Source organism: Triturus cristatus, chromosome 7 (assembly GCF_964204655.1).
Source record: "Triturus cristatus chromosome 7, aTriCri1.1, whole genome shotgun sequence".
Lineage (NCBI taxonomy): Eukaryota > Metazoa > Chordata > Amphibia > Caudata > Salamandridae > Triturus > Triturus cristatus.
In genome coordinates, this window is record NC_140590.1 from 994,548,449 (window position 1) to 994,575,549 (window position 27,101).

At 45.2% G+C, this 27,101-nt stretch overlaps 1 protein-coding gene across 1 annotated transcript in view; it reads left to right on the forward strand.

The window, feature by feature from the left end:
- FSTL4 (follistatin like 4) overlaps positions 1-27,101 on the forward strand; it is a 2,149,215-nt gene that overhangs the window by 2,075,117 nt on the left and 46,997 nt on the right. Inside the window, exon 14 of the mRNA XM_085618028.1 lies at positions 3,312-3,419. Within this exon, the coding sequence (XP_085474154.1) occupies positions 3,312-3,419 (108 nt within the window). The remainder of the gene's footprint in view (positions 1-3,311; positions 3,420-27,101) is intronic.

Sequence of the window (27,101 nt, forward strand, 5' to 3'; positions counted from 1 at the left end):
ACATATTTAAAGTGCTTGAAAGTTATTGAAGGGTCTGTTTTGTATCCCCACTAGCACTGTGACCAGTGGAGTTATGGTAGGCTTTGCTAAGCCTAGAAGATTATCTATTTCTCTCTCAACCACACTCACAGACTTTCTCACTTCTCATTACTTCTCACAATCACTCTCTTGGGACTGTGCATGACTTTCAGGACTATTAACTCATTTAAAAAGAAGGAAAGTGTTATATTAAAATATTTTTTTAATAAACGAATTCCTGGACACAGACGGTAGGGTCTTTCGCTTACTCCCTATTAAACATTATGACATTGTAGGAGTGGCCAACCCTGCCAAAAGCATAGTATGTTAGAAAACGTGTGAAGTTTTTAATTACACCTGATAATTTAGCGGCTCTGCATTCTGAAACACCTGAAACCTGATGCTTTCAGCATGTTTGCTCTGCTTTTCTGCACTTTGCCTGACTACATGAAAGTAGTGTTCTGTTGTTGCTTGGCTACTAATAGCTACCAAGTATCCCCATGTCAAGAGTCATGCTTTAAGTAAGTTTTGACTTTTTCCACCAATATCATGTATTCTGGGACTTGAAAGGTTGCTGGTGCTGTTAATATTGTAAATATGAGGTCAGAAACACTAGAGGTAAAGTGAACTTGGCTAAAAAGCCAGGATTAGCTGAACATATCACACATAACAATCGGAAATTTTACAGCAGGTAATTTTTGTTGTTATGATGCCTTGGTATATAGAAAACGTTGTGTCGAGCTTTCAACACTGTTGCATGCACATGGTAACAACACGCTTTTCACAGGTACCTGTCACTATGCCTTGTATTGAATGTTTCGATTAGGTCACTGCAAAATATAAATTAAGTCAATGTAATTCGTGTAATTTTGAGAATTTCATGTTAAGCAAAATTCCCAGACTCACCCCATATGCCACAACAAGTGATTACTCACCATTCGCAGTAAAAATATACCTAAATCCATCATTCGCAATAAAACTTTACTGCATCTCATGGAAACCACCACACGCAAGCAGATGTTGTCTGTGGTGCCTTTTAATGTTTTGCACTATTTTCTGGCATGAAATGGGATCTCGTCAAAAATTGAAGCAAGGACGCATTTCACAGTAAATATAGAGTTAATTATTGGATTTGCATTTCATATAATTATGTGTACTTTTGTGTAATTTTTACTGACATTTCACATAATTATATAAAAGCAAGTCACATAAATTATGCACATCCGTAGTTTAGAGCTTGGGGTGTTTGGCAATTGACCTGTTATCCATAATGATTTGTGAGTAAAGGGACTTCATTGGTCTAATGGTTTTACCAATCCTGTGTCTATGGGAACTTGTGATAGCACATATTAGCCAAGATTTCTACAAGCCAGCCATTTCACCAATCAGTGACAAAATGAAAAACTGACAAAAGATCAAATATGAATTTAACAATCCCATATTCTCTGCAGTGTATACAATATTTAAATCAGGCCTGAAAACATGCTTCTAAATCCTGCACCTATAACTCAAACACACAAAACTGGAAGACACAAAAGGGAAAAAACATCTTGGTGATAACCCCAAACAACAGAAATCAACCAGCCTAATCTTAGACCAGTCTTTCTCGCTGCTGCTTGTATAACAAAGTCACATAGTATTGGCCCCATCAGGAAGAAATAAAAAATGACACACGCTCTCTCATTTTATTAACTCTTAATTGCAGTTTAGTTTGAGGATGTGCAGGTGTTTATCAGTGTTTAGATGGTTACAAAGATAATTGCTATTTCGACTTCAGTGGGGTTATATCCATTATTATGCATTTAAAACTAAAACAGCCTGGCATATCTCATTTCAGGGACGTATAGTATTCACCACACTGCAATATGAATATAAACTGCAAAGACTGCTATTGCTACCTCCAATTAAGGCTCACCCAAGGAACATACCAGACTGAGTTACAGGCACTCCTGGAACTAATTCCATTAGAAGCCTAACTGACTACTGAACAACTGGGATGGGGTGGGATTTCAAGAGTGCTTCATGCTCTTATATGTAATTCTCCAGACTGCTTCACCTTTTTTAGATCACATTAGGATGAAGACCTAGGTCAACTGATGAGGTACACTGGAAGGATGCTCTTTTCAACTCAATGGACTTACCTATATCCACTAGACTGTACACTTTTCAGATTAAGTACTTGCACTGAATTTACTTCACCAAAATGAGCATAACACAATCCCTGAACTACATCAGACGGCACATGGAGACTGAAGATTTTTTTCTACGTGATATGGAACTGCCGAATAGTGAGAAATACTTGCTCACAAGATTATCCAAAGACAGCCTATTGCGTTGTGTCCAAAATGTTGATAATGGAAGTGATGGATGAACTTGGAGGCTTGAGGGGAACGTAATTCTGGAGGGCATTGGTGTGCTTCTGACTAAAAGAGATATTGTCAAACATTGGTGATCCATGATGAGCCTTTCACAAGACAGGCGAATGAGGTGCACAGATAAGTGATCACAATTAGAATAGCCAATTTACTGTGCCAGGAAATGTCCTCATAAACACAATGGGATTTGGGGACCTTGATGAGACCACTTCAACATATCACTGTTAAGTATCTCCAATCTGTAAGTGGTTCCTCAAATTAAATGGGTCAGTATTCAAGTATATTAGAATATGGGCCTGATTTAGAGTTTTGTAGATGGGTTACTCCATCACAAATTTGTCAGATAACCAGTCTGCCTTATTACAAGTGAATTATATTATATAGCACTTGCAATAAGGCAAACTATTTTTGACTGAAACCCGTCTCAAAACTCTAAATACAGACCTTTCATTTTCCATGAGTGTGACACATATGTCATTTACTTCTGCAATCTGTTTTATGCATGAAATTGAATAAAAAAGAGGTTTATAGAGTAAGGATCAGATTCACAAAAGATAGTTAGAAATTTGCTAAACATCATTAGTGAACCTGACTTAAATATTCCTAGTAAATTTGAGTTAATATTGCAAGTCAGTAGATGCATTACAGAAGCTTGAATGTATTATTGCAAATGTGTCTTTAGTTGGTGAATGATTTTTATAAACAGGTTTTCTGTGAGTTTTAACACATTTTACAGTGCAAAGTCATCCCCAGCATTTTACTAGTGCAAAATGACACATTATGTACATAATATACATTAAAAAGACAATGTGTTCTAAACGCCACACTAAAAAACCACAATCGCTGTCAAAACAGTATGAATTGGTTGCTGCATTTATTTCTGCTTGTGCCTAATAAAGATTTTTTGTCTCTTTAAAGTCTGTAAATGTGGATCCTCTACCAGTGAAGCTCTTATATGACAAGTCGCATGACCAGGTTTGGGTTCTCAGCTGGGGGGACAAGCGGAAACTGCATCCAACATTGCAGGTAAATAAGCAGATCATTGAATGACATGTTTGTGTAATTGTGAAATTGATCATAAATATGTAAACCATCTATTTTACTTCTATGTGTGTTCTTCTCTCCTAACTGATTAAGTTGCCTTGAGAAAACTTAGTGCTAAATTTACTTCACCATTATAATAGAATGTATGCAGTGATTCTCCATTATATATATTCTAGTGGAAATAAAGGCATGTCAGTTGTATGTCAGTATCTAAGATTTTTAAATAAGAGGTTATGCCACTACCCAATTCAGCATTGTGCATTTTATTAACCACACTATCCTCACATCAACATTACCACTTTGGGTGTCAGCAACACACCCACAGGACAAATGGATACATGTTCCTCCTAGCCCAAACCACCAATCTGATTCTTAGCTGTATGATCAATCAGTAAAGTATTATCAGAGCATTTGTCTTTATTAGATTTTGGGGCCTGCTGGAGCCCAGCAAGAACATAGTCAACTTCCTGAACTGACATGACATAACTCTGCCCTGCAAGCACTAAGCGCATTTTAAAGCCATCTATTTCTCTTCCTAAACTACGCTGCTATTCCATTGCTATTTTGCACACTATTAGACACGTCGCACCTTGGTTAGAAGCTTGGGAACTTGGGGGATGGTTCTGATCGGGGTCATGCACAGAATCTTTTTTATGTAATTTAGGACATATTTCATTATGTTTTTTTTTTTTTAAAACCTTTATTCGTGCATATTAAAAGAACAAATACGGGCCTACAACCTTCAGGCCGGCCACGATACGGTTAAGCACTGATACAAACATTACGGCCCCTGTGCTTCAACGGTCAAGATTAGCAACGATTTATGAATTATACACTGGAGAGATCCTTGACCCCAGGGAAAGGAGAAGTGAAGGTTAATTTTAAAGTTTTTCAAAATAATGTTATCAGGGAAAAAGTCAGTGAAGAATAAGAACCAAGGAGATTCGAGTCCGCACGATATCTTCACCACACGGGAGAGCAGCAGCATCATTAAAACAGCAATGGAAGTAAAATCTCAGGCAGTGAGGCAATGCAGTTATATAACAGGATAGTCACATGAGCAATTACGCACCCCTCCAGTGCCGCCCCCACTCAGTCAACCCCACACCCGGACCCAGAATCGAAACAAGTATAGCGCAGAAACATAAAAAGAAAAAAAGGCCCATAGAACTAATTAGAAACAGTAAATTACCCCCCACCCTACACCAATGCGGAGGCTACGGCCTGCCCCCCCCCCCAGCATAGTGCCTGTCGCCCAATAAACCCGAAATATAGACAAGAAAGAGAGTAAGAATAGAGTAAAGAAAGATAAGTAAACAGTACACCTATGATAAAGGGGGTGAGAAAAGAATAGGACTATTCTAATCTAAACTCCCAAAAAGAAGAAAGAAAGTGGGGAGGAGCCTACGTATCATCAGAGCGCCCTAAACCATCGGCCATCTATGGCTTCCACACACTGAGAACCCACTACACCAAAAGCGGTCGTGTGAAAATGAATTGTCACAACAATTTAAATGAAGGAAGACAGATCGCGACGAGTGCGCACAAAGTATACATACAGTTCCAGTCCCAGTCCAGCCCATCCGTGAAACCATGGCGATATAAATCAGTCTAGCCCTGGCCCGATCGCGGGCTTGAGATTAAGCCAGCCCCTACATGAAGGCCCCGCATCCCGTGCAGACAAAGACAATATGGCCGCTTGGGAGAAGATGGTGAAGTAGAATCACAAAATGGCCGCCGACCATCTGTAGAGGTCCCTTTGTGCAACACATAAAGTCCAGACATGGCATGTAGAGTACAGGAGTTCCACAGAAAAGAAGCAGTAGGCCACCGTGAACGAGTCCTCGAGGATGTTAGGTGTTGCTCAGCTGGATACTCTTGCAGACGCGGTGAGGCAGGCAACAATGAAGCAGGCAGCAATGAACGGGGAAACAAAGTATCCGCTGTTGAGCTGGAGAGCAATTGATCCTGGGTGCCGGGAAAGCCAGATGCAGGCACCAGTGTAGCACGATCACACACAGCCGTTGCGTCCCCGCAAGAGGACAAAAGCACTGGCAGACCCACGCCGTGTTGATGACAAACGGAGCGCTCACGGCCCGCAGCCGACAGCATGGAGTCAAACTGCTCACTCAGCACCTGAAAGCGAGCACACATTTGTAGACCAAAGTCCCGCAGGACGGCCAGAACGGAGCCGCATGTCAGCGGAGGCTGCACCCCCACATCGGCAGCAATCCGGGACGGCACTGTGGAGCTGGTGTCTGGTGGAGGGAGGGCGAAGCGGGCAGCGGGCAAGACCGGAGTATCACCCCCCAGCCGCGAGCAGGCAAACAACGCCATGTTTTACCGCCGGACGGTACAATGGCCAGGGGGGGGGGTCGTAGCAAGGAGTCAGTTCCCCTCAGGTCTGCGCCGCAACTGGGAAAGCCAACAGTCGCCTCCCTTCCCTCGGATTCTCTTTGCAGCCGACTAGGCAATAGAAGAAGGGGGTCGGCAGCCTCCCACAGCGCGGTCCACAGATCGGGGCAGGAGACCCGCCGCACCGGGGCTTACCTTACAGCCCCAGCCCTTCAGGCGCGGGGTGCAGGAGGTGTCTGGCCGTCCCTCCCCAGGCTCATCTGGCGACAGTCCGTGGTGTTAGGTGAGGTCGGGACCGCGGGGCTCGGGTTTGCGCTAGCGGGTCCGGTGACTGCGGAGCTTCCAGGGGGCCGGCAAAGGCCACAATGAAGCAGGGGTCCAGGGCGGAGAACAAAAGCACCAAGAACTCCGGCATCCGGGCGGGCTGAGACTTCGGGGAAGCGGCGGCGTGGACAGCGCGTCTTCGCACACGTTTCACCTCGAGAATCGGCAAGGATAGGAATCAGGATGATAGTCCGGGGCCAAGGGCCGACGGAGCCGGGCGCTCAAGCGTCTGCTCCGGTCGCCATCTTGGCTCCTCCCCCCTTTCATTACGTTTTTAACTGTGTTTTTAACCATTACTGTACTCACTGTTTACTGCTTCTGTTGCTGGTGTTGGGGCCGCCCCGTTCCGTCACGGCTGTTGTGCCGATTGAGCGGAGGGCGGACCCTGCAACACTCAGCCATACCGCCTCCCTCTTTCCGCTTCCGGTGGCTCGCGTTTTGGCGCTCACCGGAAGGGTTCTTAAACACCTATGGGGCGGACGCGCAGCGGACATAACTCTGCCCTGCAAGCACTAAGCGCATTTTAAAGCCATCTATTTCTCTTCCTAAACTACGCTGCTATTCCATTGCTATTGCTATTTTGCACACTATTAGACACGTCGCACCTTGGTTAGAAGCTTGGGAACTTGGGGGACGGTTCTGATCGGGGTCATGCACAGAATCTTTTTTATGTAATTTAGGACATATTTCATTACGTTTTTAACTGTGTTTTTAACCATTACTGTACTCACTGTTTACTGCCTCTGTTGCTGGTGTTGGGGCCGCCCCATTCCGTCACGGCTGTTGTGCCGATTGAGCGGAGGGCGGACCCTGCAACACTCAGCCATACCGCCTCCCTCTTTCCGCTTCCAGTGGCTCGCGTTTTGGCGCTCACCGGAAGGGTTCTTAAACACCTATGGGGCGGACGCGCGCAGCGGGCGCGCCGCTGGCGCGCCGAAGGCGCGCCGAAGGCAAGCCCGTCTGCGCCCGTCCGCGCCAAGTCCGTGCCCAGGGCCCCGCACAATACATCCTCACCAGCGAAATACACGAGCAGCGCTTTACACGCCCTGCGACCTCCTCGGGAGCCGACCTGCTGTATCCTATATTCCGGGGAAAGGTTAACTAAATGCGACTGTGGACTCGCTCTCCCTCCCCCCCTACCAGTAAGGGCTTTTTGCGCCCATGAGCAGTTAGAGGAGACCCTGTCACAAGTCCAGCCTGTTTTCAGAAGCGGACTTATCAATGCTAGGTCCTTGGGCAAACACAAATATGAAATTGCTCATATGATAAAACACCTGGCTCTAGATATATTATTCATAACAGAGACTTGGGCCGATGCAGCATCGGACCCCGACTTCATCACGGCCATACCTACGGGGTATAGAGTGATCAGGGAAGATAGGCCTGTTAAGCGTGGGGGTGGAGTTGCTATTATCTTTAGGGACCAGTTTCCATCAGCTCATTATTCCATCTCCTCCTCCCTCTATGAAGGCCTCCACTTCTCACTCACACTTCATCCCAAATTAACGCTTAAGGGAATTCTTCTCTACCGCCCACCTGGCCCTCGCACTATGTTTTTAACCAATTTGGGCAATCTACTTGAATCAGCTATTTTAAAGTCCGATTTTATTATCCTTGGGGATTTTAACTTTTATATGGAGGATGCAGGGAACAAAGATACTGCAGAGCTATTGGATAGCTTTGGTTCCTTTGGACTCTCACAATTGGTGCAATCCCCCACACATACTGCTGGGCACACACTAGATGGTGTGTTCTCCTCAGTTCCGGGTCTTATGATCGAGGATACACTCCCTTTAATTTGGTCAGACCACTCCCTAATTAAATTCACGCTTCCCATGCCCAGTGAACCCAAGGAGGTTGCCAGTAAACACTCTGCCTCTGTTGGGCCAGCATGGAACAAAGCAGACTTACCATCCTTCAATGCTCTGCTGGAATCCTCCTATCCTTCCATACAGGATCAGGTAGACCCGGCTGTGGACAGCTACACTAATTGGTTACAGAATGCAGCGAATGCTTCAGTCCCCCGAAGAACGCTCTCAGCTAATAGATCTACACCTTCCGCCCCCTGGTTTACCGACGGTCTTCGTCTTGAAAAACAGCACTGTCGTCGCTTAGAAAGACGATGGCGGATAAACTATGATGAGCCACAGAAATTAGCATATAAGACTGCACTATCCAACTATAAAAAACTCCTCATATCTGAAAAAAAAAGATATTTTACCTCCCAGATCGAGTCTGCTGCTAACTTCTCTAAAGAATTGTTTGCAGTGATCAATAAGCTCTCGACACCTATTAATTCAGGCAGGAGAGTCAACCAGGAATTCTGCAACGAGGTGGCCGAGGTTTTTAAATCTAAGGTTTTAGATATTTTTAATGCTTTTAAGGAAGTTTCTGATCGCAGCCCAGTTTTAGGTCTAAACAGTTCAAGCACCAACAAGCACCCACCATTTGTGTTCTCCGCAATTTCGATAGACATAGTGAGAGATCTTGTCCTTCAAGCCAAGTCGGGCTCACCTTTAGACCCCTGCCCCCCAAGGGTCTATCAAGAACTGGTACATTCAGTGAGTCCTCCACTCACCGATATTTATAATCTTATGTTCTCCTCCGGTGTTTTCCCGACCAGCTGGAAGCAGACTTCCATTTTACCTTTATTGAAAAAAATCACTCTTGATGCGACTAACCCCTCCAATTATCGGCCCATTGCCAGACTGCCGCTGCCAGCAAAGATAGTGGACAAAATAATGAACAACCAATTGTCCCTATTTATCAATGCCAATGGCCTCTTGGATCACACCCAATTTGGCTTCCGCAAGGATCATAGTACAGAGTTGGCATTGATCAAAGCCTCCGAGGAGATCAGGGCAGTTATGGATGGCGGAGGTGCAGCAGCTCTGGTGCTCCTTGACCTCTCTGCGGCATTTGACACGGTGGATCATCATCTTCTGCAGAGTTGTCTGGAGAAACTTGGATTGGGAGAGTCAGCACGAGCACTTATAGCCTCCTTTCTAACAGATCGTACCTCCACCGTATCCATGGATGGTTTTAATTCAGATTTTTACACACTTCCCTGTGGCGTCCCACAAGGGAGCTCTTTAAGCCCCACACTATTTAATATATATGTATCTGAGCTAGCACCCCTTATTCGGGACTTTGGCTTCAGTCTGACCACCTATGCCGATGACACTCAGATTGTGGTGGCAGCTTCCAAATCCCAACAGTCTCCGGCTCCGCAGTTCAGGAGTTGTATGAGCGCAATTAATAAGTGGATGACAGCACATTGCTTGAGACTCAACTCCAGTAAAACGGAAGTCCTAATTTTCGGCAGCATTCAGCCCCCTTGGAATGATCTGTGGTGGCCCGCCGAGTTGGGCTCCCCGCCCAACCCGGTGGTTAAGGCAAAGAACCTGGGCGTACTTATGGATACCAAACTCACTTTCCATCACCACACAAATGCGGTAGTTTCGGCATCACACTTTCTTATCAAAAAATCAGGAAAATCTTTCCTTACATTCCTAATCATACCAAGAGAACAGTAGTCTCCTGCCTTATCTCATCTAGGCTTGACTACTGCAACGGTCTTCTCTTGAACGCCCAGAAGCAACATCTGCATAAACTACAGATGATCCAGAATTCTGCAGCCCGCCTCATACTGGATATTTCTAAATATCACTCTGTCTCCAATGAAATCCGCTATCTTCACTGGCTTCCTATACCTCAGCGAATTGATTTCAAAGCCCTGTGCATTGTCTTTAAGGCTTTGCATGGTATCGGTCCGTCTTTCTTGCAGGATCATTTTTCTTGGTATTGTCCCACTAGACAGCTGCGATCCACTGGAGCTCGATTACTTGCTGTTCCTAGAATTTTCAAAGCCCACTGGGGTGGACGCAGCTTCTTCTATGGAGCGTCCAAATTGTGGAATACTCTTCCCTTTTACCTCAGAAACGCTAGCTCCCTGTTAACTTTCAGGAAACAATTGAAGACTTGGCTTTTCCAGCATTAGAGGCAAAGTAGTCTTGTATCTCTGTTATGTCTAGCGCCAAGACACCCCCAGGTATACGTGCGCTCTATAAATCCCTGTAACATAACATAACATAACATAACATAACATAACATGAGGTACCATATTTTCCTCTATGCAGCTTTTCCAATCTGTCTGGGTCCTTGATGGTGGACAACACACAAAACTCTATTCAACGTTCAAGAAATTGGTTGTTTCCAGAGTTGGTCCACAGTGTTTGTGACATAGTGCATTGACTTAAGTGGCCTCTCTGCATAAAGACCAACAAGTTCATTAAATGGTTTTGTGACTTCTTCATTTCTTTAGAGGAGGATGCAGAAAGGAATGCAATGGCTAAGTTGTATTTCTTAGGAAATGCCCATTCAACCCAGCCTGGGAACTGACTTCCTAAAGAAGGCGGCAACTTGAGTTTGTACATTATTTTTCCTATGAACCAAAAAAGCCATTGTTTCACATGTTTTAGAAGGTTGTTTTGTATGCTACAGTTACCAACCAGAGTGAAGTAGCAACAATATATATATAGCTTCAATTGTTAGGTACTCTAGGATATATATAGCAGAATTGGGCAAAATATTATATTTTTTACAACATGTAAGTTCCATGAAAATTATGCATATTACATAAATTATGCTTTGGCGATTGCGTGAAAATTAATTACGAGGTTTGCCTTTACACACAAGCAAGCAAGGGAAATGGACTGGAGAGTAAACCAAAGAAACCATATCTCTGAGCAAAAACACCATATTTTACAAATAATGAGCTTCTTCATTTAGTAGGCATTGGATGTCAGGTTGGGCATTAGTTTATTCATTGCTTGGTGTCACGTCAGTCTTCCTAGTAAATATGTAATGCATACATATGCTGCTTTTTTGGCATGCTGGGTGCTGTAACTCTGCAAGTGTGCAGTGTCATCCCACCACAATACTTTATCATACAGCCAGGGGAGCAGCCCATCGAAGATAGAGAGGGCTGAGAAGCCAGACCGGATGCCATCATCCACAGGAGCTACATATGCCAATGTACCATCTGCACGTCAATAAAAAATTGAAGGTACATTACAGGCAACAAGAGAGCTTTTTGTAACCAAGGACAGGGGATGTAGGTGCTGTCTTAGTGATTTTTGCAATCCATTAGACAGGTACAAACAGTGCATGTACTACAAGCCAGTAGGCTAGCCAAATGCCTTTTAGGATTACTTCATCATTCCAAGCTGAACAGTTGCAATCCCTCCTCGGGAAGAGGGCACCTGATCATTCAGAAAGGACAATGATGAGGGAGAAGGACCTGATGTAATGTGGCTGTGCATGCATCTCTATGAATAACAATCACTGGCCAATCTAACAGGTCTTGCTTATGCAAGAATTATTGGCTCTGTTAGTGAGATTTGGCCATGTGCAGCTTTGCTGAAAGTAAAGAAAACAAGCATTGGCATAGCCAATAGGTCTCACCTTTGGGACCATATAAGTGTTTAGCTATGCAACAATTGATGTTGTTGCAAGAAGGATATTGTGCTGCATAACTAAATACTTATAAGGCCCCAAAGGTGAGACCTATTGGCTATGCCAATGCTTGTTTTTCTGCCCACGAAAAGGAATTGAGGATGATCCGCTCATCTCCGAGTTAAGATAAGAAAACAAACAAGGAGCGTAATCAGGAGGAAGCCGCCGAGCTGATAGGTAGCAGGGCCTGCTGCCAGCCGGGCGGGGGGACGTGGGGGAGAAGGGAGAAGGAGGAGGTCTCATGTTTGTGAGATGTGGGAAAGGGGAGGCTGACATTTCCCGGTCTCCACACTTGCTGCTGCTCCCAGACTTGAAAAGACGAGATAAGTTGCTGCCCGTAGTACATTGCTCCAGCTGAAATAAGATTGCAAAAAAAAACGAATGTGATTACCTGGTGGTGGTTGGTAGGAGTACACTGGACACTTAGTTGTTAGTTTACCGATTTGCTGCTGATTAAATACTAACAATTTGCGTCACAGGGAGGTGGAGGGATTTGCCACAATAACGGGATTTCTGACGAAGAGCTAAACATTAGATTAGCACTCAAGAACTGAGGGTTCAAGGTCAACATTAATAGATTTGAATATGTGAATAGCGTGCAAATCCTAAAGGTTCTTTTTTTTTACCGGGGTCATAGATGGACGGGGAGGGGTGGCGCATGCAAACATGAACAGCATGCTGTTAACTCACTGAGTAGTGTTGGTTAAATGTTCACCCCTACATGTGGTGTGTGGACAAGGCCGGTATGTCCGTCTGATCTGCAGCCGGTCTCCAGCTTTCTGCAAGGGGGATGCTGCAGCACGGCTATTATAAACCCTTTCCTTACAACACTAACCCAGAAAACCCTTACACCATTTGTTCATAGGTGGGTCCCATGACACCGAAACACACATTCACTCAGTTTTCTGGATCAGTGATAAGTAGACGAGCTGCAAGACATACGGGGTACCTTGTTAAAATCTTTTACCTAAATAATAACTATACACATTATATACATTTGATTCTGGAATTGTCGGTTCTAAACATCAAGGTACTCCGCTATTTTGGTCGATGGACCAACTAGTAGGAATCAGTTGATGGCGATTAAGTCCAGCTCAGTCACAATAAAAACCAATAATTGATTATTACTTTAATTCTAATAACCACAGACTCAGCTTTTGAGTTAGCATGAAATTTTATCTAAATTCATTGAATAAATTTAATTAAGTAAAGTTCTATTAGACACATTTTCTAGACATTATTTTATAAGCATTTAAGTAAAGATTAAATAGAAATGGAAAATACTCATTATCCTTGGCTTTAGGGTGATGACGAGAATGATTCACCAGAACATGAATCGAAGATCACAGGATAGTTTCCCAATACTGACTGACTGTCCCTCTAACCTCCTCGGACATATTCCCTCCCAGGATAGAATCCTGCGACGGTCTCGTTCCTTTTCCCCATCAACGTTCAAAGTCCAAAATTTGACAAAGTCTTTTCAGCATCAGAAGGAAGAAGCCTCTCAACAGACAGCGTGTCGTGGTGAATAGATCAATGTGGAATATGCAAGTCGAACAAAATAGGATTTGTGTCATTGTAAGCACACGCTCTTTTATACCCTTTACACTAACTTGCTATACCTAAATTTTGAAACTTTTAGGGGCTACATTCATTCTGATTGGTCCATTGGAGGGGTGGTGATGGTCATCGCATTGTCCTCCTTGCTCGAACCAGTTCCGCAGACCATCCATTCATTCAATAGTTCTCGTGATTCATCAAGTCAAAATGTTCTTTAACTTTGTTAATATATTTGCAACATTATTCGACAGTCATGAATTAGTTCATCTTCTGGAGCTCGAGTCTCCCATCCGTTCCCATGCATTCATGCTGAACTCTTGACATCTCTCACTCCGGGCATAGGCCACACACTCGTGACTGGAACTTCCACTCTGCTTATGCACGGGGGCCATCTTTATTCTGCGCACACAATCACGTCTCTCTGCAGCGGCTATTTTCCAAGCGAGGCCGAGCAGGCCAGAATGGAACTAATATCAAAACAACATAGCAGAAATTAGACATAGAAAATAAGCCCTTCTGTTTACCACCCACCATTCTAATGACCCGTGTTAGGTGTTACCTAGCATAAGCGACATTTAAAGCCAATTTACTTACCGTCTGCATTCTTTGCCACAATATAATTCTACTACAAACAAAATGCAAGCACATTTACGTCTATTTACTACACGAATCACAAACCTATGTTAATTTAATTTTACACGTGTAAATAAATTAGATTTTTGCAAACGCCAGTTAGTTTCCCGCGTGTTGTGTCTAATTAAAGGTGCATTTGTTGATTAATACATGCATTCAAACAGTTAGTATTTTTAAAGTTATGAGGTCATTAACTTCAAAGGGGTATATAAAAAAAATTGTATTTCCCCTGCTCCATCAATTCCCCCCTTTGGTGATTTTTAATATCACCACAAAACCATCTCTACCAATTTATCAGAAATCATGTTTCTTGTCCTTTTCACTTGTTAGCTTAGACAATTGTATTCTTCACATTCTGTCTCTTAGACTTGTTGTACATATTCTCTTTAAATTCTTCTAATTCAATCTCTCCCATTTCTCGTTCTCTTTGTTTATTATTCTCAATTTGTCTTCTTAATTTATTTTCTCTTTTTCTAATACATACACATGCTAATCTCAACATCAATATCATTAATATTACTACTGTCACTGGTATTGGTATTTTCCCAACTAATGAACTACCTATTTCTGCAAACCATTTCTTTACTGAGGAAAAACTCTCACCAAGCTTCTCCAAAGCACCATCAACCTCCAGTGGGGTAATTTTTTCATGCAATTTAGTAGTATTCTTTATATACTTTTGTATATTCTGACTTTTATCTGGAATGTAATTGCAACAATGTTGTACCTTCAGCATTCCACAGACTCCTCCCTCTTTTGCCAAAAGAATATCAAGGGCAAGTCGATTTTGCATCACCATAGCTCTCATGGCAACCATCTTGGTATTTACCATTAAGAACCCTCCAGCAGTATTCATTGATAAACGATCTACTATTGTGGACAATTTCCGAATCTTATATGCATTAAAAGATATACCCATTGCTGGTATCAATGCTCCAAAAATGTCACCTATTATCTCTGAGAAACTTTCCCTTCTTCTACGTGTTAGTGGTTTACCTATCTTGTGAGTCTTCTAGTTCCCCTACCCACATGAAATATCTTTGGAAAGACCAGGCCTAGATAACATGTTCCGTACCAATGGTCCGGTAACCTATTATAAGCTTTGTTCCCACAATTAAAATAGATCCCGGGTAATACTGGATCTTTTCCTACTTTGAATCCCCAGCACCCTATAATTCTATATGTATCTCGGCATTCACTAGCACCCACGAAATCGTTGTCATATATAGTGTTATCTCTCCGAATGCAGAATTTCCCTTGTTGTGGTAAATCTAACCCTATTGCTACATTAGTTTCACTCTTATCATCATCATCATAGTCTTTATTCGAATTAAAAGTAATTCATACAAGACACAAACAAAACACAGTTATAAAATGTCACGATCACTTGATAATATAAAATCTTTCCAATAAATAGATAAAATTTGTGAATAAGAGGGATATTAAACATTGCAGCAGACAAGATGATGTACAATACACAACAATAATAAGAGCAGTGATTAAAACGAAGATGACAAACTAATGGTAGCGAAATTATAGCGGAATTTAAGGCCCTACCTATGTGCCTTCTCAGTGCGCTTGAGGGCTTTAAGTCTGAGAGACCATGCCCACCCCAGATATTTGGCTAAGACTATTGAATGGACTGGTAAAGTGCTTGTGTATAGGATTCTAATAGCTACGGCAGAACTCCTTGTGCCCAGTAATTTACATAGAGGAGAGAGCCAATGACGTCTAGGAGTAGCGTATGCAGGGTAAACGAACAGAAAGTGGGCGATAGTTTCTTCTTTGGCACCACAAACAGGGCAGGAAGATGTGCTTGCACCAAACCACCCGCTAGTTAGGGCCCTGAGTGGAAGGGAACCTGCTCTAAGTTGAAAATAGAGTTTCCTATCCCTTGGCAAGGTGATCAGATCCCAAAAAGGTTCTAAAAGAGGTATGACCTTTGCCTCTAAAAAACGGCTGGTCATCGTGGAGGAAGGAGAAGCGCCCCACACCCTGTGAGTTACCTGTTCCCAGTATAATGTTTTCAATAGCTTTTTGGCTGGAAACTCAGCAACAACTGGATCGTTCCATAGGCCTACCAACCCCAGAGCTTTTAAAGATTCACGGAGGTTCCTTAGCCACCCTATCTTATGGAACTTGTCAACCTGAATTACGTCCATGATACCCATTGCGTAAGATCGGAGCTCAGGTGTAGTCCATAGTCTCCTCCAGTATAAAACAGGACGGAGATTGGCCAAGTCCTTAATGGCCTTTCTACCTAGATCGTAACGCAATGGGACCATTGGCGTACTTTGTGGTAAGCCAGTAATGTAGCGAAAAAATTTGTTTTCAACGGCTGTTAGGGATGTTAAAGCATCAAAACCCCAGAGCTCTGCCCCATACAGGACTGAGTTTAAGGCCTTTGCCTCATATACTTGTAACGCTGGTTTGACCGGTTTAGTAAGGGATTTTTTATGCTCTTTAACCAGCGTTCCCGTAATCTGGGTGAGTTTCAACGTGGACAATTCTAAATGTCTGTTCCACCGATTATTGTGGGACACATGAATGCCCAAGTAGGTGAAGTTTTTTACCTCCTCCAGAATTTGGCCGTTCATTATGAGCTTACCAGTTCTATAACTTGGGTGTGGGTTGAATGTCATAAGCTTAGTCTTTGACACATTGACCTCCAAGCCATGATCTTTGCAAAAGTTTTCGAAAATTGACAGAGCCCTTTGCATGCCGCACGGAGTTTTAGACACTATAAGGGTGTCGTCGGCAAACATTAATATCGGTATAGGGGCTCCTGCCAACTTCGGAGCGTCGGTGTTAGCTTGAAGCATATAATCAACTACTCCGTTAATATACAAAGAAAAAAGTGTTGGGGCCATGGCGCATCCTTGACGCACCCCTCGCTCAACAGGAAACTCAGGGGTTGTTTCCCCCGGGCCACCCCATTGTATTTTTGCGAAGTTAGGCTCATGCAGTCTCCTGATTAGAGTCAAGAGCTCCAGGGGTAAACCGAGCTTTTCGAGAACTCTCCAGAGTTGCTCTCGGGGGACAAGGTCAAAGGCAGCTCTTAGGTCAACAAAAGTGACGTAGAGACTGCCTTTGCCTAGTTCGACAACCTTCCAGAGCAATTGCTTAAAGCGGAACACCTGATCCACGGTGCTGGTGAATTTGCGAAAGCCCGCTTGGAGACTAGAAAGGATCTTGTTAGCTTCGATCCAAATGAGTACCTCATTCAGTACCATCCTCCCAATGACTTTTTGGATTGTGTCGATTAGGCTGATGGGCCTGTAATTCCCTGGGAGGGTTTTATCGCCCTTTTTATATATTGGGATTATGATAGCACCCCCCCAGGATTTTGGTACTGGGGCACCTTCAGCCACAGCGTTCGCAATTAGAGTGATATACTTGCTCCAGGAAGCTTTGTTGTCAAGGAAAAGATCAGATGGAACACCATCCAAGCCAGGGGCCCGCCCTGCGGCTATGCAAGACAAAGCAACTAAAATGTCATTAGAACTAAAGGGCCCGGACGAATAAAAGGCGTATGGAATTGAGCCCAAGTTTCTATATTGGGGGTCACGTGCATATTGGGGTTTGAAATACGCCAACCAATCTTCTTGAGTGACGTGGTTTGAGGGGTTTTCAGGCAAGCCCCCTCTGCCCCACTTTAACACATTCCAAAACCGTCTGGTGTCCCGGGCATAACAAGCCTCCTTCAAATCAAGCCAGAACAATTCGTCCCATTTTCTTTTTGCTTGGGCGAGGCTTTTCTTATAAGCAGATCTAGCAGATTGAATCAGAGGAATATTCCTACTAGAGAGGGCTTGAGCCAAAGTGCCTCTTGCACTTTTGCATTGTTTGTCATACCACCTAGGTTGCTTAGACGGTGGCTTGGTACCCTTACTTGATTGCGTGAAGAAGAAGGCACGTAAACCCTCGAAAAATGACTCGTGTATTCTAGTTGCTTGCACATTTTGGTCTTTAGTTTTCAAAATTTCCTCAAGGTTCGCATTGGTTGCAGAGAGATTAGTATTGATACGGGCCATTACTGAGACATTAGTCTTTACTGAAGTCCATTTTAGCCTCCGCATGTCATTTGTTGGCACACACATCGAGGGAGCCAAAGTAGGTTCCTTGGTCAATGAGCGGGCTTTGCCCCACCATCTATGAGAAACACAAATGGGGTTATGGTCACTCTCTAGTCTAGGCTTCACCACCATATCTATAGGATGGCACCACAGCCTCAAAGAACACAGGACATAATCAATCCTGCTAGCTGAACGGCCATTATCAAAGGTGGGAGCTCCCAACTTGTCTCCTTTTGTTCTTCCGTTCAGTGCCCGTAGGCCGCTTTCAAGGCAGAGTGCGTTTACCTGAACTGCTACCATAGACCACCTTTTAATAGGGGGTAGCAAAAGTACCGGGATACCCCATTGTCGGTCCTCATCGGGGTTGAAACCCCATTCGGAGTCTGAATCTAGAAGGGGTTCGAAAGTAACATTAAAGTCCCCGGCTACGATCAAGTCCCTGTTGCACGATTTAGATTCTTTAAGTGTAGATAGGATGTCCAACTCCCTTGACTTTTTCCCTTTCGTTCCCCTAAGATAGATGTTATAAATATCCAAAGTGCCCTTGTGGTCGAAAGTTAGTCTCACTAATTGAATGTCCAGGGACCCGGTGTCGATCACAACAGCGCGTGAAAATAAATCCTGGCGAGCCCAGATAATTAGTCCACCAGATGGACGGCCTTTCGGCCCTTTAGTTGCTGGGACGTAAAAATTCAAGTATCCCGGCATAAACCGAGCCTCAGAGGACCAAGTTTCCTGTAATAGGCAGACATCATAGTTGTTAACAAAGCTGACCCATTCAGGTGAGTCAAATTTAGTCTTAATGCCAGCCAAGTTCCAGGACAAGAGGGTGCCAGAATAGTTACTAGGCCGTGTGGTGTGGTGCACAATAGTCTGTCTAAGTGCATTTGCCCTCTCACTCAGCACGGGTGGGCACGGCAATAGGGCTCTGGGTGATGTGTATGGTCCTGGCGGGGCCAGAGAAGTAACCGCCTGGGCATCTATGGATATACTATCATTTGCCCTCAGTGTCTTAAGAGGTGAGGGGGTTGTCGTACTATGGAGTTGTCATTGACAAAAATCTCGAGTGTAAAAATAGTTCAAGTTGTGGGCCTCTATTCCAGATCTAGGGCCGTAGGGTATGTGGTCAGTAATGAAGCTAGAGAGGCGTGGGTCTTTGAAATTGACAATAATGCAATCTCCCTGAATGTTTTTAGGTTGAGAGCCTATCCATTGAACCCTTCTAACAAAAAGAATCCGACCATTCAATTCGTTTGGGATTGGTCTGTGGATGTTGAGCCAGTGACTTACTTTATTTTTTAGTTGCTCAAAAGATTCATTTTTATTGGTGGGGAGTTCAGGGACGCCCGTTAATACCACGACATAGGGAAAGGATTCTAGTGGTAGGTGTATTTGGGTCGAGAGTGGGCTAGATGCATTACCTGGGAGGGCTATATCAACAGTCGTACTCGGGTTGACTAAATTCATAGTGTTAGTGCCCGTGGGTGCTTTGCTTGGCCGGCCCTCCCGCCTCGGGTGCTGATTGTTTTGTAGAACTCCCTCCCGCCGTAGTGGTTGTTGGGTATTTGGAGGTGGCATAGTTGGTTCTGTGCCTAAACCAATACCCGTAGTAGTTGGAACAGGGGCGGGAGGTATGCCGAGTGAGGATGGGACAGCAAAGATAGAGTTTGCTTCATGGGTGCAATTAGTTTTAGATATATCCCTAGTGCACTGCTTAACAACATTCTTTAGCGAACAAAAATTATCTAGGATAGATTGTTCCAATTTATCAACTTTTGTTGCCACTTGTTCGATCCTTTCCAATAATGGGGAAATTAAGGATCGAACAATTCGTTCTAACTGAGAGACTATGTTGCTGGTATCAGATAAAAGGGGCACAAGTGTACTGGAGTCGATCGTGGAGGGATGGGCGCTAGTGCTTGAGATGTCGGGAGGTGCCATGTTTTTAGATGCTTTGGGTATTTTCGCCAGCCTGTCGCCATCCATGGCCCCTCCCCTTTTCCTTTTCTGAATGACTGATCTGGTAGATGTAATTGATCTAACCCCTGCTCTAGTCTGGGGACGGGGAGCAAGGGGAGCGTTGGGCTCGGGCGTAGGTACAACTTCCTCCTCTTGCACTACATCCGTCATAACTGCGAGATCTATCGACCTCCCGAGTGAAGATGACAGTCGCTGAGAGGAATCAGACGTTGAAAGGGGTGTTACCTCCTCCCGCAGCTGCTCTCTAACAATATTTGGGGATTTTACAAGAGCTAGCGGGCCCATTGATGAGCGCCTGTCAAACAAGGGATCAATCGAAAGGCGTCTTTCAGTAATGGCTATTTCATGTTCCAATACCGAGACAGCGCGAGTAATGAATTGGTCCATAGTCCCAGCCACTGTGGAGGGGACTTTAGGACGCCTCCCCTTTCCAGCCATTTAACACAGAACCAGATAGGACAATAAGCAACGACAGTCAAAGATTGCACAAATGTCAATAGTCCGGGAACTGTAACTGCAACAACTTACTTTTAGCACGTAATATCAAGGGGAGAGCCCAGCCCGGCCTGGTCGGCCCCGGACGGCCACAGACGGCCCGCCCTCTGCCCGGGCTCAGCCCGGCGCCGCCCGCGCGCGTCCCGCGACGCGGGAAGAGCGACGGTCCTTTAAGCGCCTCCGGGCGCGTATGCAGCGCAAAGCACTGTGGGGGCTGTGGTCTCCGGCCGTGAATGGTGGCAGCAGCAGCGGCGCGGAGAAGGCACCCAGAAGCGACCCAGAAGCGACGGCAGCAAGCCCAACACCGGGGCGTCCGGGAAGAATCACCAACAGGTAGGCAGGTTCAAACAGAACAGGTTTCCCGCTCTACAGCAAGAGCGACGGTCCTTTAAGCGCCTCCGGGCGCGTATGCAGCGCAAAGCACTGTGGGGGCTGTGGTCTCCGGCCGTGAATGGTGGCAGCAGCAGCGGCGCGGAGAAGGCACCCAGAAGCGACCCAGAAGCGACGGCAGCAAGCCCAACACCGGGGCGTCCGAGAAGAATCACCAACAGGTAGGCAGGTTCAAACAGAACAGGTTTCCCCTCTTATCATAACTTCTTCCTCAAAATCCCAAGGTGGTGTTTTCATCTTTTCTCCTGTTACTATTCTTTGAAACGTAACCCTTCTATCCTCTACCATGTCTAAAAATACTTTTTCTTCTTTCCTTAATCTACAAGTAAGATTATATCTAAATGTGTAGTCTAATGTTAATTCTTTTGTTTCTAGGAAAAAAATTCTCCAAGAACTTTACCAGGCTTCACCTTGTTTAGTTCAGGAACTACAGAAACTTTAGCAAAAACAGCATCCATATCAGTATAGTAATATTCTAATTTGCCTGTCCTGTAAAATAAACTAGCCAACACACTGCAAGTTATTTCATACGTCAAAGGAAGGTGATGATATGTTAAACCCTCTGTAACAGATGGAGGTAACTGCATGCAGACATAACAATCCCTAACATCCATTGTCGCTACATATTCATATAAAAGCTTTGTAAAAACATTCTTAGAAAAATCATTTATTGACCTGTCTCTATGAGTCTCAGTATTATCTATCAGTGTTGCAGTATTCTTTGTGTCATGTGCCTTATCACTATTCGTTTTATTGTTCATCCCAGATGTAATTCCTGCAGTTAACCTAAGTGGAATAATTATTGCTAAAATGAACCAAATAAGCATCAGTAAACCTGTACAGTAAAACACATTCTACACCATCTGTGTAGAAACCTACACCTAGAACTTCTATTTTCATCCTCTGCCATGGTAAACTATAATTTAAGATATGTACAGAAAAATGTATCTCTTCACACTCAAAAATATGGTCTTCGAACCAGCTGCCCTTAGCGCACTGTTTGGTCCTTCAAACTTTTCTTTGATTTTGCCAGTTTGTCTGTATTCTGGTTTCTTCAGTCTCTTCAGGATGGGCACAATTCACTCTCACCCTCCTAATTACAATTTTCTTGACTGCTATCCACCTCTTCGATGTCAGGTAGTGCTTTGTAAGACCATTCAGGTGATTTGTATTTCAGATTAGGTCTCTGCAATTGTCCTTTATTCAAATGTATCTGATTTCTTTGACTTGTTATTTCATTCACTTGTTCTTCCTTGTCTTGGTTCAAATTTATTATTTTATATCTCAGTCTTTTGCTCTCGTCGGGCCAATTGTCTCCTTTTCTTGGCCTTTTCAGTTCAGTCTCTGTTTCTCCTCATTCCACTCTCCAAGCTCTCTTTCTTGGTCCTCTCATTTGTCTTATTTCTTCTTCACTTTCTTACGATTCTGTTTCAGATCTCACTTCACTTTCTTTAACTTTGAACTTTATGATCTCTGATTCTCCGTCTGATTTTAGATTTTCTTCTGTTGTTTCAATTACCTCTGACGGAATTTCCCCAAAACTTGTACTTGGTTGTTCAACATCACTGTGAATTATTTCAGTCTCTCCTGTTTCAATATCAATTGTCTGGCTTTCAAAGTCTTCTGTTTGCTTTTCAATGTCCTCAGTTTGTCTTTCACCAGATTCAGATTGTTCTGTTTCAGATGTCGAACTGGTGTCTGATATTTCCAGATGTCCACTTACAGGTCGATCTTCAGGATCTGGAACTCTGTTTGCTTCAGTTTCTGCTTCAGATGCTGAATTGGTGTCTGATATTTCCAGATGTCGACTTACAGGATCTGGAACTTTGAATGTATGATTGGCATGAATCCAATTTTTCACACCTGCACACTTTACTGCTGTGGTAGTCACCAAGATCACCTGACGTGGTTTATCCCAGCGAGGAACCGGGCAATTTCTTTTTCTGTGTTCTTTTATGCGAACCCAATCTCCCGGACTCAGATCATGAGCGGGGTTTCTCTCAGGAGGGATTGCATCCTGTCCAACCCAATGAAACAGAGAATGCACCACATCAGCCAATCCTTTGCAATAGTCCAGAATAAGATCATCAGTTATAGTCAGCAGTTTGTTGACCGGTATGAATGCTTGTCTCATTACTCATCCCATTATTATTTCTTGAGGACTCTTACCTGTTTTTCTGTCTGGTACGCTCCTCATGCTAATGAGCACAAGTGGTAGGGCATCTGGCTATTTGAGTCCTGTGGCTAGACACATTTTCCCTAGCCTATTCTTTATTGTGGCATTTACTTGCTCAACCACCCCAGAAGCCTCTGGTCTGTAGGCACAATGCAGCTTTTGTTGAATGTCTAATGCTTCACATATCAGCTGGATCACTTCATATTGGAAATGACTTCCTCTATCTGTTTCTATTGTTACCGGAAAACCATATCTAGGAATTAATTCTCTCAGTAGGAGTTTTGCTACAGTAACTCCATCATTCCTTCTTGTCGGATATGCTTCCACCCAACGAGAAAACAAACAGACGACCACCAGGACATACCTCAGTCTGTTACTCGGGGGCATTTCAATTAAATCTAGTTGCATTCTTGTAAAAGGACCTCCTTCACGTCCTATTGTTCCCAAACTCACCACTGTTTTCCTTCCAGGATTCAACTGTTGATATATAAGACATCTTTGACAAAGACTTTCAGCTATACCCCTAAATTTTGGGTTGGGGGGCGGAGCTTGCCTTGAAGCGAGATGGACGCTTACTGCAAACGCTCCTCGCAAACGCCCGACAATCCTGAAGACCTATCCTTCCAACGCAGAATTAAAGAACTTGTAACAGCTGGGGGCCGTGAGGGGAGTTAGCGGAATAACCATCGTGCCGTGTCAGACCCTGGAAGACACCCACAGACCCCGAATCGGAGTGTGCGTGGACGGCGGCCCGTACTGTGGAAAGCGAGAGTAAAGCCGTAGGACTCGGTGGGAAGCCGCGCCGTGACGCACGCTCCGCGACCAGAGGAGGAGACAGGGCCCGCTGTGGCTGGATCATCGTGTCGGAGCGTGCACTCAGCGCATCACCCACACAGTGTGAGAAGTGTGACGAGACGCCTGTGGAGGCCCACCGGGAGCTGGACACCCGTGAATAGCGCGGGTCGCGCTTGAGCTGGGCTTGTGCTCCCGGGACTGGTGCTTTGTCCCGACGCCCCCCTCGTGAGCTGCGAAGAGGTGCAGAGTCTCCATGACACCCCGGGGCTGACCTTCAGTGCCTTCACTATTGTGCATCCTTTGGATGCGGCTGGGGCCCGAGAGGTCGCGCCCTGAAGAGGTGGCACAACAAGCTGCTGTGGTGCGCGCGGAGCCGGCCTGCAGGGGGTAGCTGTTTGCGGGTATCGATTACACGGTGAGGCTGGGAATCCAGGGACACTAACGCCACAGGAATGGTCAAGGGCCTTGCTGGGTCAGGGCACAAGCCACACCATCGACAATAAGCGCACTAACGGCGGAGATCTGTATCACTCGGAGGGCCAGCCAGAATATACAAAATCCTATACCCTGATGCTACAGTACATATGGAAACCCCCCTTGTGCCCATGGGTGAAGTACTTGCTTATGTGGGGTGGCCGGTAGGAGGCAGCCGGGTCTGCGCAGGCAGAGCCCGCAAAGGATTTATCATTGAACATACTGCGGCACACCCCTGTGGAGAACGCTGGACATGGGAGAGGGAGCCTGGGCCAGCTCTCCTGACACCCTGGGCGCAAGCTCTGGGGGTCAAGATCCAATTTAGAGGAGCCGGGAACAGTCTCCCCATTGCCATCCCTCTGGGAGACGCGGGAGCCGCAGCTGTGCCACAGCTCATGGTCACAACAGGAATTTTATCAGAAACGACGGGCGCTGCTGGGCCCTGGGTGGGACACGTGGCGTCGTCGACGTTTGCGTTGTGGGGCGAACTGAGGAACCCAGTCAAGTGGCGTCGGTGATCCGGAGGCTCTGTAATCACCATATACGTGGACTGGTCAGCTGACAACCTGCAACATGGGTAAACCAGACCGTACCCAACCCAAAATACACTTTGACCAAACTAATAAACAACAAGATCCAAGCGCTGACAACCAACCGACAGCGCAGGCAGCGGTGGGAGCCAGAGGTAGGGTGACGAATAACGACATACAGTCCATGTTTGCCACAATTCAAGCCGCACTATCGAGCATCGACGGGAAAATAGACTCCTTGACATACAGAGTGGATAGGATGTGGGAAAGGATCGAGGATGGCCAAGTGCAGTTAGACGCGAAACAGTCGAGGATGGAGAAACAACTAGCGGCCATGACGACGAAGACGGAGGACTTAGAAGCCAGGTCCCGAAGAAGCAACATCCGCTTAATGGGAGTTTCAAAGACGACAAACACGGGCCCAATGGAACGCTATGTGGAGCAGATGCTCATCGCCATGCTGGGACGCGATACGTTCTTGGAGGTCTTCATTGTGGAGAGAGCTCACAGGTCACTGGCGCCAAAACCACCTGCTGGCTCCAGGCCGAGGCCGATCATCCCGAAAATCCTAACCTACAGGGACAGAGATGCTGCACTCCGTAAGGCCAGAGAGCTAGGCAAGCTATCCCACGAAGGCATGGACATTTCTCTATATCCGGACTTAACGGTGTCTGTACAGGAAGTGCGGAAGAAATTTACGGCGGCGAAACAGAGACTGAGAGACCTGAATGTCCCATATGCAATGCTGTATCCGGCCAGACTCAAAATCACCGTTGATGGTACGACGCGAATATTCGCTGAACCTTCAGAAGCACTGAAGTTTGTGCAACAAAAGGGACAGACTGGTGCGAGGAGAAGATCGCCGAGGAGTACACACGGTGAACAATCCACCACTTCAGACGTGGAATGAACATTATTTCTTGGGCACAAGTTCGCTTAGGCAATGGTTCGCTGGCGTGCTATGGGTGTTCCTCACCCCGAGCCGGTCAGATGAAGCCAAGACACTGGAAATCCACGACCTATTGGTCCAGATAAGTCGACGCCCAACTGATATGACTAATGATCTATTTGTAATGTAATGTACCTCCCTGGTGATCTAGTATGAGACAGGGACATTGGCCTCCGCTGAATGAAGTCCCTTCACGGTTTGGTTCAGCAATGTTGTGTAGTGTTGGAATTGTACTATTCATATCTGGGGCGTTAACCCATGTGGCTTAAGCCACAAGCAACGGGGGGCAGCTCTGATCCCTAGGTGTGTACCACACAAATTGTTATATTGTTTCTTTTTCCCTTTATTACTTTTGCGGGGTAATGTTATTTGCTAATGTTGAGAGTGTCTCCACTAGGATGGGGTTAGTGGAGTGGGGGGGATGGGGAAGGGAGAAAATCAGGAAACTCTGACCAGCGGTAAAGTAGCAAACAGACAATGGGAGCCACGTTCTAAGACTGTAGACATATACACAGGATAGATGGCGGAGTCTAGGCAGACAACCAATGCCTTTGGCCAGTGCAGATCGCTGTTGTTCCTCACGTGGAATGTTAGGGGACTACATAACCCACAGAAGATGCGCAAGGTTCTAGCATATCTGTACAGCCACAAAATAGACGTAGACTGCCTACAAGAGACACACCTGACCGCACTGAGAGAGACACAAATAGGGGCCAGATGGGCTGCGTACAGGCTGGCGTCGTCCTACTCCTCCTATACGAGGGGGGTTCTGCTCTGGGTGAAACTCAACACACCTTTCACGCTAATTAAATCAGTAAAAGATGACCAAGGATGCTATGTTATAGCACAGGGCTGCTTTGGGGGTACAGTGATAATGATTGTGAATGGATATGGCCCGAATAATGATGATCCCTCCTTTTACGCACAAATTTGGATGCAATTACGTGAATTCCAACCCGGCACTCTCCTCTGGGGCGGGGACTTTAACACTTGCTTAGACCCCACACTGGACAGATCAACTGGGACAGATAGATACGGTAAACAGTCGGCCAAAGTTTTGAGAGATGGGATGGCGAACTGGGATATAGTGTATATTTGGCGACATAGATACCCGGATCGGAGGGAGGGTACATGCTTCTCCTTAACGCACCTCACGTGGTCTAGACTTGATTACTGGTTGGGATCCTGGGATGCATGCACATGGGCTACTGACATAGAACACTTACACAAAATACTTTCAGACCATGCGCCGGTTCGTATCACACTACAAGTCCCGACACATACCCCAAGGCAGTTCATGTGGAGATTGAGGCAAACGGCACTACAGGACCAGGTGTTTCAGGAAGTGCTCCGCCAAGCTATAATAGACTTTTTTGAACATAACTCCGGATCAGTGCAGAGCATAAAAAC